This window comes from Elgaria multicarinata, chromosome 5 (genome assembly GCF_023053635.1).
Source record: "Elgaria multicarinata webbii isolate HBS135686 ecotype San Diego chromosome 5, rElgMul1.1.pri, whole genome shotgun sequence".
Taxonomy (NCBI): domain Eukaryota; kingdom Metazoa; phylum Chordata; class Lepidosauria; order Squamata; family Anguidae; genus Elgaria; species Elgaria multicarinata.
Genome location: NC_086175.1, coordinates 65,559,852 through 65,573,315, shown reverse-complemented (window position 1 = coordinate 65,573,315; position 13,464 = coordinate 65,559,852). Strand labels below are relative to the sequence as shown.

The window sequence follows — 13,464 nt, the reverse complement described above, 5'->3', positions numbered from 1 at the left end:
ATCGACACACATATTCTTGAATTCCTAAGACAGAGATCCCCAACATTTTTGGGCTGGTAGTCACATTTGGAGTTTTTGAGAAAGGTGGGAGCTGTCACAAAATGACTGCCGGGGGGGGGGGGCTTGCCCATTCATAAAATGGCTGCCATGGTGGAAATGGGTGGTGTCAAAACACGCTTTCCCAGAAGGCAAACTGGCAAGACTAAAAGAAAAGTAATTTGCTCCCAAACCAAATTACAAGACAGAGAGTAGCTCTGATCTCTAAAACGCAAACCCACTTTTTGAACCTGAATGAAGATGGCACTGGAGGATAGCACTTTTTTGCTGCAGCACACCACTCTCCCAGTTCTTTAAGAATGTTTTAGGGTGCAATCCCATGCATGTTTAGCCAGAAAAGCATCCTACAACTCCCAGCACTCCACAGCCAGCAGGGTTGACTTGGGCAAACTGGGGGCTCATCTTACACCAAGCAGGATATTCCACTATGAAAGTGGTATATAAAATGCAGGAGCCACACTACTGCTTTATAGTGGTATTGAAGTGCACTGACAACTGTTGGGGCCCATTGACACATACCATATACCGCTTTCATACCACTTTCATAGTGTTCTATCCTGTTTGGTGTAGATGTGTCATGGGCCCCAAAAGTTGTCAGTGCATTTCAGTACCACTATAAAGCAGTAGTGTGGCTCCTGCCTTTTCTATACCACTTTCATACCTCTTTCATAATGGAATATCCTGCTTGGTGTAGATGAGCCCTTGGAGTTGTAAGACTTTTAATATCTGAACATGCATAGGATTGCGCTCTTTATTTAAAAAGATAATAATTAAGAAATAAAATTAAAATGCACCATGTTGGAGATCCCAGTGCTAAAAACCCTCCTGCATGTCAGTCTGCATTGACGTTTTAAGAACGTATTGAATGTTACTGAAATAGTGCTGCTGTAGCATAACATCTCTTCACATTTTTTCCCCAGTAGTTCTAAATCTCCATTAAGGAAAGACAATTTTCACATCAGATGTCTGAGACCAGAGGTGATTATATCATATCTACAAAAAAAGGAAACTGCAATATTTTTAGGAGATTCTGCAAGGAAAGAGATAGAAGGAAAAGGAAGGGATTCCACCCTGCAAGGGGAGCTTTCGAAAATACAGCTCAAACCCATTCAAATCAGTGGGCACCAGGCTCCCATCTTTCATACACTTCAGTTCTATGCAAATGATGTGGATGTGTAATGTCCATGGAAACCAATGGGGATCTCTCTCAAAGAAGTGTGTTTTATGACTGTGATCATTATAACACAGGATAATCTAATGGGAAATATTCTCAAACCATTTAATACCAAAACCATTTACTGAGTTTTATCAATAATGAGAAAGCCATTTGTATAAACTTATGCTATTACTTTACAATTAGTTTTGTATTGGAAAATGTTAAGAAAGAATCCTTGTCTTTTGAGTCTAGACTTTTGTCTGTCAGGTTGGCTGAAAACCACAAATCATCAAAGCTAAAGCTTTTTCAAGATATGTATCCAAAGGGCTAAACATATACATAGCTGTACTTGGATATCTGTTTAGGCTGCAATCCTATACACACTTACCTGGGAGTAAGTGTCAATAAATTCTAATAGATAAGTATCTATAGGGTTGTGCTATCAGTCTTATAGAGCAGCCAAGGTTTGCAAGCAGAGGTTATAAGACTCTGCTTTGTCATAACAGCCCTGTGAGGTAGGTCGTCATCCTCATCATCCTCATTATCAGGTAACTCTAGGAAACTGCCACTGAGGAACTACTGTGATGCCCTAAGGGGGAATTCACAAGCCAAACCATTTTCCCAACATGGTGAGATTTTTTTCCCTTTGTACCTTGAGCTTACAGTATAAATATTTCAGTATCCACCAGCCCATTATAAGAAGTCAGAACTCTGCCTCATGGACTCTAAAGACAAGCAGAAAAATGGGTAAAAACCAAGGAGGAGATTTTACTTTAGATAAATTGCTTTCATCTTTTCAGGGGAGCCCCATTTCACATCTTGAGAACCAGGATGCTTAAGGCAAGCTTTGGGCCTTGCTAGACGAAGGGGTAGCTTAGTGCAAACCCGGACCCGGGCCCGGGCCCTGTGCATCCAGATGATGTACAGGGGATCCCGGGCTCAGGCAGGGGTAACCCTCACTTGGCTTGGGATAACCAGCACTGGTTGTGACCCGGTATTTCCTGACCACGGGCATGTAGTCCATTCTGCTGCTTTTCCCAGCTACCACATTTACTCACGAATAGCCAGGAAAAGCGGCGGACGGCATGCAGCATTCCACAGGAGCGCTGCGGCCATCAGGGCAGGGTGGGGAGATGGGGGGAAAACGGACCCAGGGGGAGATGGGGGGGATCAGAGATCGCGGGCAGGGAGGGATCGGAGATTGCAGGCTGGGGCATCGCGGCCAGGGTGGGGAAATCTTGGGCGGGGGTGGAGCAGGGAACCCCTTTTTTAAAAAGCCTACCTTAATCGATGGTGTGCTCCTGCGCACCCGGCCCTTTAAAAATTAAAAAATGGTGGACGTGACGGGGCTTTCCTGCAGCCCGTCGTGTCTGACGTTTAGACTGGGCCGACAGCCCGCGCTACTTTTAACGTGGGCTGGCCCCTCCTCTCAACAGGATTCAAAGGTAGGTCTAGGAAGGCCCTGAGTTTCTACCAGTATTAACTACATTCATACATGGTAATAATACATGCAGAAGAACTGTATATCAAAGATATTTGATTCTCCAAATTTTTATTGCCTGCCTCCCCAATCAGAATTTAGCATGGTGATTGTTTGTACGTTTTAACCACTAAGAGTGCAATCCTATGCATATTTAGACACAAAAAAGCCGTACAACTTTTGCTGCTGTTAGAGGACCTTTTGTTTGTCTAAACATGCGTAGGATTGCACCATATTTCAGTTAACATTTTGTTTCCCACTTGCAGTTCCCTTAATTTCAAATTTCCATGTTGTCACTCCAAGAAATCCATCGTTTTAAAGATAAAATATTGCTCCTTTTTATGAAAAAGTCATTTTAACATCCTATTTATCTGAATTTCTTTTCAGTTTTGGATAAATACAGACCCTTTGTTTAGCATTGTTACTTACTATTTGAAGTTACATCCTCCCCTTCCCAAACATGTGTGAGTGTGTGTGTGTGTGTGCGCGCGCGTGTGTGTCAGGGAGAACTTTCACCTGCTTCATTCTCCCCCACCCCGGAAAGTATAAGGCTATCTCATTAGTGGTAATGCCGAAATGGATGTATTATTTTAAAACAGGCTTCCTTCATAGTGAATTGAAATTGTGCCTCCAGAATGGCTGTCCTGGCACGGCACTGGACAATGTTCCATTTTACACAAAGATGCTGAAAAGAGGGAACTCAGCCTGGTTAGGTTGCAGCAAGTCAACCAAGAAACACATTGTCCCTGAGGAACCTTCAAAGAGACTGTAAAGACTTTCCAATGCCCTGGAACCAGCCTTAAATTCTTCAGTAAACAAGAACTCTGCAAACCTAAGAAATAAGGATAGACAAAGAAAGCATTATTGGCTATATCAAAGAAGCTAGTTTCAAAACTGTTCTTAACTCAGAACAAAACAAAACTTACTCGTATGTTTATGGACATATACCACTTCTCAGATCTGTTCTACTGCATCTGTACTATGACCAGGCCCTGCTCTAGCTTACCTCTGCCCTTTTGTATCTGTATGGCATCATCAAAAAGACATATCTGTTCCCTGCCTCCCCCTGATCAGCTCCAGATTGTCTGCAACCCTAAAAGGAAGAGGGGAGTGATTGGGAGCTCAACAGTTGTTTCCTGAAGCTGCTGCTGTTGCAAAGAGGATAGGTCTGGACTGGAGTCTTCCCCCCCCCACCCCATTCAGCTTGCCACATTGAGCGTCATCACACAAGGGGAAATCACGTTTACTTACCGTCACTTCTCCGCCCTCACATTTGTGCCTCATTACTTCCTCTTCTGAAAGAGGAAGCAAACAATGTGCACGTGACCGTTTTGATCTCACTGCTTCTCCTGCACACAGCAGGAGATAGTGGTAACTTCCACCTTTATTTTAAATCGGACTTACCAGTGTGTGTTTTTGTGGCGCAAAGAAGGCAAGAAGGAGTGGGAGGCGCATGGGAGGCAGACATTGTTATGAGAGGGACCTTCAAAAATCTGTGAGTGCCCAGTAATGAGCATGCAATAAACGCTTGTCTGTTGGAGCTCACTATCTGAACCTTTCTAGCTCTTGTCCCAGCTTTTCCCTTCTGCTCTGACTTACACTGCTGGCTTTAGACCCGCCTGTTCTACGTGGTCCCATTTCCTACTGGGACCTAACTTGGTTCTTCATATCATAATCCAGTCTTCCCTTGCCTCTGACTCAGATCCAAACTGACACAATTTGATAATTCCACACACAACCCAGGCTGGCTCCAACCCTGGAAGTCTTACTTGCTTGGCGCTTTCTCCATTTTTAAGTTTAAATTTCCTGTAGCAAATTGAGTATCATATCAGGAATGTCAATAAAGTATCCAGAAATTACTGAAATTAGAGAGAACTGAATAGCTTTCATGTCAGAATTTGTTAATGTTTTAAAATTTACAGATTAATTGGATTTGGATTTACAGATTGATGCACATATGCAGGGAAAAAAAACCACTTAAAATACTTAGCCGTACAAATATGAAATCATTGCTCCCATCCTGGGCTATCAAAATATGCTCTTTTGCAAGATGCTCAGCCACAGGGTAGGACAGGAATTCCACACAAATCTGACATTCAGGGAGCGGGGATTCCCCATGCTATGTTTTAGCCCACAAATGATTATTATTCCTCAAGAGTGTCTATATCTCCAGCCTTAGCTAGACCTAAGGTTTATCCTGGGATCATCCTGGGGTCATCCTTGTTCATGTAAATAACACACAGGGGATCCTGGGAGCAGGCAGGGACGACTCCGGGACGATCCTGGGATAAACCTTAGGTCTAGCTAAGGCCTCTGATTATTATGGGGTATAATATGGGCTAAACCAGACACACATGTTTATTAAACACACATTCACTGGCAATAAAGCAAGGGTGAGTGGGTTTAACTAACACTGAAGGGATTGGGTGGAACTTGACTCTTCTCCCACATTAGCTCCCAACACTCTACTGCTTTGAACTTTTCCCCCCTAGCAGGCTTGGAGCTGGGTTGGAGGGAGGGGAGTCTTAACTAGCAGAGTGTTGCTTTAGTGTTAAAAGTTCACTCATCTACCTTGTCCAGACTTTATTGCCAAATCAGCAGCCATGTGTTTAATAAACACAAGCATCTGTTTTGTTTCTAAATAACCACAACAAATATGCTGACTTTAAGGTTTGGGTCCCCCGTCCCCGCAATTTATTCTTGGAAGTATCAAGACCAAGCTTTCAAATGTCATTGTGAATCTCCTTCCCAGAATGTAATCTCTTCACCCTGAAATTGTGGCCCTGATTCCACAGTGGTGGAACAGGTGCCAAGATCACCCCTATGTGTCCTTCCAGCCTTTAACTTGGTGCAGGGATAAAGAACTTAGGAAGGTGATCTTGGTTATCTTACAGTTAGCAACAAGATGTTGGGTTGCATGTGTTTTGTAACATAAGCATGCACAAGGGGTGTGCCAGGTGTGCACAGGCACACCCTAATGTCTCAAACAATAAACGTCGAATTGAGGGGGCCATTGAGTAGGGATCCAGAGGGGAATCCAGGTGCAGTGGAAGAATCACTGCCTCCGAAAGAGCACCTTTGCTTCCGGCAGCAGGAGTGAAAAGGAATTGCTCTGCTGGGAGCCTCTCTGCTGGGAGCTGTGCTTCAAAGAGGTAGGAGGAGGAGCCTCAAAGGCTGATATCGCCTTGTAAGCCCCTTCTCCAGCTAGCGTTACCAATGCTGGGGCTTGAGGAGCATTCCCCCCTCACCTGCAATGGCCCTCCCGTGATCAGGCAAACGGAACGCTGAGTAGGGCATCAGTGTCTACAGTGTTTAATAAATAAAGGAATTAAAATGATATCCTTTATGATTGAGTATTCAATAAATGTTCACCTTTTTAAAAAAAATCCCAGGGTGCACACCCTAATGAAATGAGCTGCGCACGCCTATGTTTTGTAATTAAAAAATAAGCCTATGGCTGATAAGATTATTAAAATCTACTTCCAAAAGCAAGGGTTTTTGTACATTGTAAATACTACTCCAGAAGCAGGAACTCTGAGATAAGAAATCATGATGTAGATAACGCCCTTTGTTCCATTCCTTCTGGGTAATCTAGTTTCCCCTAGGTAGCCACTTGATTGTTGGGACCAAAGAGTTACAACAGCCTCACAGAGGAGCTATTGTACTACCACGAGTCTGCAGTCTGATACCTCCTTAAATACTGTAAATGTTACCTGATGCTCAAGGTGGCCACTTATAGGGGTTAGCATCTTTGGCAAAAGACTGTTAATATTTCTTAATGACTGTGGATGTTTCCTGAATGGGCAATGCAACTTTAGAAGGGGCAGCTGTGAATTGGAAGTTGTAATGTCCCAGAAAGAGAGAAGGATGAGATGGCTGAAGGGGAAGCACTTTAGGGGCAGGGTCTCTTTCTGGAGATTTGGTGTATGATAGACGCTCTGGTGCTTTGTAGGAGTGCCTGCTTGCCTCCACTTATGCCCTGCTTGTATATTTGTAAATAAAGCAAATATTACACAGACACCATACTTCTTTGGGGCTCTGTTACTCAAAGAGAGTGAAAACCTATAGCATAGCTCCTGGAACTCTGTGCTGCTTAGAGAATTGGGATCAAACTTCACGTGTCAGGAACGTAGGAAGCTGCCTTATACTAAATCAGACCATTGAGCCCAGTATTGTCGACACTGACTGGCAGATGTGGCTCTCCAGGGTTCCAGGTAGGATTCTTTACCCTACCTGGAGAAGCCAGATATCAAACCTGGGACCTTCTGCATGGCAAGAAGGAGGAGGAGGAGGCGGAGGAGGAAATTGGTGTCATGATGCATAAGCAGGAGAAGACCTATGGTGGGTCCTTTCCCCTTCTGCTGTGATCCCAATGAAACTCTCCCTCCCCACCCAAAAGTTGTTTGTTTGTCTTTTTGCATTGGGAGGAAAACAAATAAATACCAATATAGATCTACTACATTGAAAGAGTGCACTACACAATGGTTACAAAGATGTTCTGTGTTTCACAAGGACCTTATTAAAAATCAAAGCTTCTTTTTCAGCCTACCAGTACTAACCTTTGTGCTCTGTACATGTATTTAGATTTTCCTGTGAGCCTGTAAAGGAGAAGGAACACATAAGCACTGCCAGCCACACCATGACATATTCCAGGCCCTTTCTTCAGCAGTCCCTTCTGCCAAGTCAGCTCTCCACAGCGGATACAACTATCTAGATACTGGGGTTTCTTAGAAACCAAGTATGCTTTTGCAAACATGTATGCAATGCCTGGGGAAAGAGCAAGGAAATGTTATAAGTACCATTGAAGAAATAAAGTATGAAACAACTGCTATATAAATTCCACCCAGAGTGAAGAAATATGCAAGTCAGCTGACTGGTTAAAATTTTAAACATTATTTCCTTCACAAGCCCACCACTGCTCATTAAAATGTCTCCTTCTATGATGAGATACCGAAAGGTATTTTGTGAACCGCCCAGAGAGCTTCAGCTATTGGCGGTATAAAAATGTAATAAATAAATAAAATAAAGGTGCCATCCTGTGCACATGTAGACAGAAAAAGTCCTACAGCTCTCAGCATTCCCCAGCCAGCACGGGTCTGGGGTATGCTGAGAGTTGTCAGAGTTTTTTTCTGTCTAAACTAGCATAGGATTGCATGTCTAAACACTAAAATTTCCCAGCTATTCGTACTAAATTTCTCTTAGCTCAATTTCCTATTGCCTGCTGAACGAAAGACTGTTCTGATCCCTGGATGCAATTTAAATAATATGTGAAGGTTGAATCAAGAAAAAAGTGAAGGCTGAATGAAAGATATCAGAGAATTAATGGGACACTAATGAAGACTTTGCAGAAGGTGGGATCTAACCAAAGTTTTTAGACTGTGTTGTCTGCATTACTGCAATCCACGTATTGCTTCTCCACTGCACATGTAGTAATGCACAACAATTCACCTGTGGAAAAGCCAGACTGACCAATAGGCAGAGCCTGGCCTTAGGGTTTCATAAAAGGAAAGCAAATTGTTTCTTACTTGTGTTATTATTGTTGTGTTTTTTTCTACCAGGGATGGAAGAGGTGCTTATACAAATATAGGTGTTTAGGAGCGCTATTTGCTGCTCTGCCTCAAACAGCAAAATATCTTGGGCTAGCCCAGAATGCACCACAGGCCAGTTTTGCATGCTGACCAGAACTACTATACACAGGAGTATGGCAATGGAGGCTGATGGCTCCTATTTCAGTGAATCCGCTCTGGGTTTCAGTTGGAACCCGTCAAAACTCTAAAGGAGCTATCCAAAGTGCTGAACCCATGAGGGGGGTTCAGCACTTTGGATAGCTCCATGAGAATTCTGATGGATTCCCAGAGAGCATTCACTGCCCCCATTGAAATAGGAGCCACCAGCTTCCACTGAGGTACCGGCATTGTGAGATATCGAATGCAGTCATTTGCAAATGTGAGTGCCCTTGTTTGATTTCTCACAAATAGGTTTGAGTTCCAGCAGAACCATTATGCTCTTTGTATCAATTTCTGCTAGAGAGAAGGCCCTCTGAGGGAAAATATGGATTCCGGTAATGCTATTGTATAGTCATATGATCAAGCTATACTGTGGTGCATATGGATTTAGCTGCTCTAGCAATGGTTCCACCACAGGCTTTCAGACTGCCCTTCATTGCCTGATTTTTACAGTCAATTCGGCAATAATAAAAATATTTAAGGTAAGAACATTGCAGTGACAGTGTCACATGTAAGACCAGGGCAGGATCTACATTACTGCTTTAAAGCACTTTAAAGCGCTTTATAACAGTTTTGACAACTGTTGGGGCCCAGGACACATGCCATATACCGTTTTCAAAACTGTTATAAAGCGCTTTAAAGCACTTTAAAGTAGTAGTGTAGATCCAGCCCAGGGGAAAAATGCCCTGCTTTCTCAGCAAAATAACATCGTGTGAAATGACATTATAATGACTAATTTCTTGATCTACTTCACAGAACCTGGAGCTCCATGACACCAGTGTACAAGCTCATTCTCCCGCTCAATCATCTCTCCTAGTTCTGGAGGCCAGTTGCTATTCTGTTCTTGATCCATGAGAAAGTCAACACTCTGCCATACTAGCTCCTGATCAGCAGTCGGGAGATATTCATAATAGGACAGCAGCATCTGAAGGATGGATGAAAGTCCATGAGCAGCTCCTGTGAACAACAGGAATAGTTAAAGTTAGTGCTGCACCAAATTTCCATGGGGTTTGATCTTGAGGGGGGAAAGAGTTGCTGCTGAGTTCCGCAATTTTCTGTTATGTTTTTCTGAAGGTATTAACTATTATTCACTATAATCATGTCTCTAGTGAGTGGAAAAGGAGACAGCCATTTTCTATTTCCCAACATTTAAAAAGGACCTCAGAAGTGGAAAACAAGATACATAATGCTTGAGAATGAGCCTTAATTCAAACCCTGACAAGTGGAAAACAACAAACAGAAGCTATTACAAGTGGGGAAAAGAAAAGAAGGGAAGAATTTAAAGATGGGCAATATATAGTGTCCTACAAAATTGATAAGGGTGCAATCTTAATCCTGCTTGATCTCTCATCGGCTTTTGATACCACCGACCATGATATCCTCCTGGATCAACTCCATGGGATTGGCATCGGAGGCATTGTGTTACAGTGGTTCCGTTCCTACCTGTGGGGTCGTTTTCTATGGGGTAGCATTGGGTGACTACTCCTTGGCCCCTTGGCAATTGAGCTATGGAGTGCTGCAGGGCACCAGCTTGTCCCCAATGTGGTTTAACATCTATATGAAGCTGTTGGGAGCGGTCATTAGGGGATTTGGAGCTAAATGCCATCAATACGCTGATGACATGCAGCTCTATCTCCCTGTGACAACTGAATCAGGTGAGGCTGTGCAGATCCTGGACCAGTGCCTAGACTCAGTAATGGGCTGGACGAGGGCCAATAAACTGAGACTGAATCCTGGCAAGATGGAAGCCCTGTGGGTGAGTGGTTCCTGAGTCCAGGAGACAGGCTTATTGCCTGTTCTGGATGGGGTTGCACTGTCTCTGAAAGATCAAATTCATAGTTTGGTGTTACTCTTAGACCCTTCTTTGTCCCTGGAGGCTCATGTGGCCGCCGCAGTTTGGAGTACCTTTTACCAGCTTCGACTGCTTCGCCAACTAAAGTCTCTCCTGGACAGGGATAGCTTGGCCATGGTAGTACAGGCATTGTTAACCTCAAGATTGGATTACTGCAATGTACTCTATGTGGGGCTGCCCTTGAAGCTGCTACAGAAGCTGGAGCTGGTGTAGAATGCTGCAGCTCCGCTGTTGTCTGGAGCTGCCCCTTTCCAGCATGTAACTCCTCTACTGAGAGAACTGCACTGGCTGCTTATTCACTACCAGGCCAGGTTTAAGGTTCTTGTACTTTTGTACAAAGCCCTAAACAACTTGGGACCAGGATACCTGAGAGAGAGCCTTCTCCCCTACCATCCTGCCCAGTCACTGAGGTCATCCGTGGGTCTGCTTCTGGTGGTCCCACATAGATCCATCCTCTGATTGGAGTCCACCAGGGGAAAAGCCTTCAGCGTGGAGGCTCCCCTCCTGTGGAATTCCCTGCCTCTGGAGGTCAGGCAGGCGCCAACTTTGTACTCCTTTCAGTGCCTCCTGAAAACATCATTATTCCAGGAAGCCTTTCCTTAATGTCCAGCCATGAGTTACTGTATTTGCTTGTTTTAAAATCTGTTTTAAGTGTTGTATTCTGTTTTTATTTTCATTTTATCTTGTACGCTGCTCCAAAATTTTCAATGGGGAGATGTATATAAATATTGTAAATAAATAAATAAAAAATAAAAAAAATCTTATGCTTTAGACTGAAAAATGTCTTATACTTCCATGATGGCTGGGGAATGCTGGGGGTTGTAGCACTTCCCTCCCTCATCTATACATGCATTGGATTATGGCTTAAGAATCTCTGAGTTTGTCTATGCAAGGGAAAGTCCTTGGTTGGGGTGAAAGGGCAAGTTGAGAGGAAGGACCTGGAGCCACCTGGGGGATCCTGGAGGTCTAGATTGGGACCCTTGGAGGGGCAGATTTGGCCCATGGGCCTAAGGTTCAACACTTCTGAATCAAGCGTTGCCGCTCTAATGTAAAGTATTCCTTAGATTATGCACCTGATCATTTCTCAATTGGACAGAACAAAAGCTGTACATACTAGCCATATATACTGTATATATTATTTTCATTTTATCTTGTACACTGCTCTGAAATTTTCAATGGGGAGCAGTATATAAATATTATAAATAAATAAATAAATAAATAAATAAATAAAATATATACTGTCTCTGTATACTATATTTCTGTGGTGCACCGATTTGATATTGAACAGTTCAATCATCTTCCTGTGTACTCTGAAATAAATCCTGTTAAGTTTACATGGGCTTACTGCAGCCTTAGTCCTTGATCCTTAAATCATTAAAACACAATAGAAGTATGATAATACATCAAATGGCAGACTCCTAGAAAGTTTAAACCCAAGGTCTACTCACCAAGATATTCTGTTCCATAGTAAGAGTACATGAGGGGAACTGGTTTCCTCTTCCTCAGTGCATACTGTTTCCCAGATTCTAAAATTGCCTGACAAACTGACTTGATTTGTGCTGGAGTCAACACCTAAAGAGGGGGGGAAAGTCCCATCAGAGGTGATACACATTCATAACCAACTCTAGCATATCCTCCTAAAGTGTCCTTAACTACACTTAAGATGAATGCTTCCCCAAAACCTTATAGGCAGATCCACCTATTATTCTAGGTAAGTTTCGGTATGATGCGGTTATCCTGCAAACTCTTTTATGAAAGCTACTGGATAGACATACAGTTGAATATCTGGCAGTGTCTTTCAGATTAACATATAAAACTAAGCCCCTCTTGTTTACATGGAGCTTTACCTTTAGGCCTTGCATGAGGCTTTCCCAACAGTAAAATTATAAACACCTTTGTTACCCTTCACAACAACTGAACTGATTGTCAAGCAGCAGTTCTGATCTTTACCCCTCAATAGTTAGAATGTTCATGAGCATTCTTTGACATTAGAGCTGGAAGGAGGAAAGTTCATTAGAGACAAATCCCTCCCTCCTGCTACCAACTGTCTCTGGAGAGGCCACCAGTGAGGGAGGAAGCAGCAGCCAGGCACCTCTCCACCGTGCCTGGGTCCAGCTCCAGCTCAGAGCCCCCTCCCTCCTGCTACCAACTGTCTCTGCAGAGGCCACCAGTGAGGGAGGAAGCAGCAGCCAGGCACCTCTCCACCGTGCCTGGCTCCAGCTCCAGCTCAGAGCCCCCTCCCTCCTGCTGTCAACTGTAACTGCTGAACTTTCCAACTAAGATTGTAGTGCCTGAATTTGCTTTCCTTTTCCCCCTCCTCCTCCTCCCTCCCAATCCCCTTTCCTTTTGTGTCATGTCTTTTAGATTGTAAGCCTGTGGGCAGGGACTGTCAAGAAATACTTTTGTAAGCCGCCATGAGAGCCTTTTTTGGCTGAATGGCGGCATAAAAATCCTTAAATAAATAAAAATAAAAAATAATCCAATCTTTAGCTGATGTTCGTGAGCATTCTTATTGTCCTACTTCTTTCTGAGTAACCCCTCCCCCCCACACACCCCGTCATGTTCTGCACATTACAAGTATCTACTTTGCCAATAACTCCAAACCTGCAATTCATTCATAGGCATTCTGTAATTCATAGCACAGGAATTTTTTTATGGGTATAGCAGAAGCAATTACAGCATGGCAGTTTTATGTGCCTTCAACATGTTTAAAGATCTAAAAGCTTTGTGACAAACTGGAAGACAACAGCTTGGACAGCGCTACAATTTGTGAAAGTGCTCATGATACTCTCCTAAAATTCTACCAACTCAAAAAGGTTGGGGATCCCTAAGTGGCTGGATCCATTTTGTTTTTGAAAGTTTATGACGTGTAAATCAACATGTGGTGTCAGGTTACCAAGAAGTATAGATAAGGATGCTTTCTGACACCATGTAATAATTCTTGAGGACTTGTATCATGTTATGGATGATAAAACTTCAAAAAAATAAGTTGTCTCAGCATGACAAGAACACGTCTGAATCCAGCCTGAATTTTTTTTTATTTATTTTCTACAATACTTAAACATACACATTACATTCACATAAAAACAACAACAACAACATACTGCATAATGTTCAATTTTGAATACAAAATATCTTATCTTAATAACATAATCAAATAAAACTTACAAGTGCACCCCCCCACCCGGGATCT

General features: G+C 43.1%; 1 protein-coding gene across 1 annotated transcript in view; it reads right to left on the bottom strand.

The window, feature by feature from the left end:
* Positions 1-3,298: 3,298 nt before the first annotated feature.
* Positions 3,299-13,464, bottom strand: part of LANCL3 (LanC like family member 3) — a 32,208-nt gene continuing 22,042 nt past the window's right edge. The window contains exons 2-5 of the mRNA XM_063126519.1: positions 11,720-11,843; positions 9,179-9,376; positions 7,253-7,460; positions 3,299-3,525 (exon numbers count right to left, since the gene is read on the bottom strand). Of these exons, the coding sequence (XP_062982589.1) occupies positions 3,366-3,525; positions 7,253-7,460; positions 9,179-9,376; positions 11,720-11,843 (690 nt within the window). The 3' untranslated portion in view covers positions 3,299-3,365. The remainder of the gene's footprint in view (positions 3,526-7,252; positions 7,461-9,178; positions 9,377-11,719; positions 11,844-13,464) is intronic.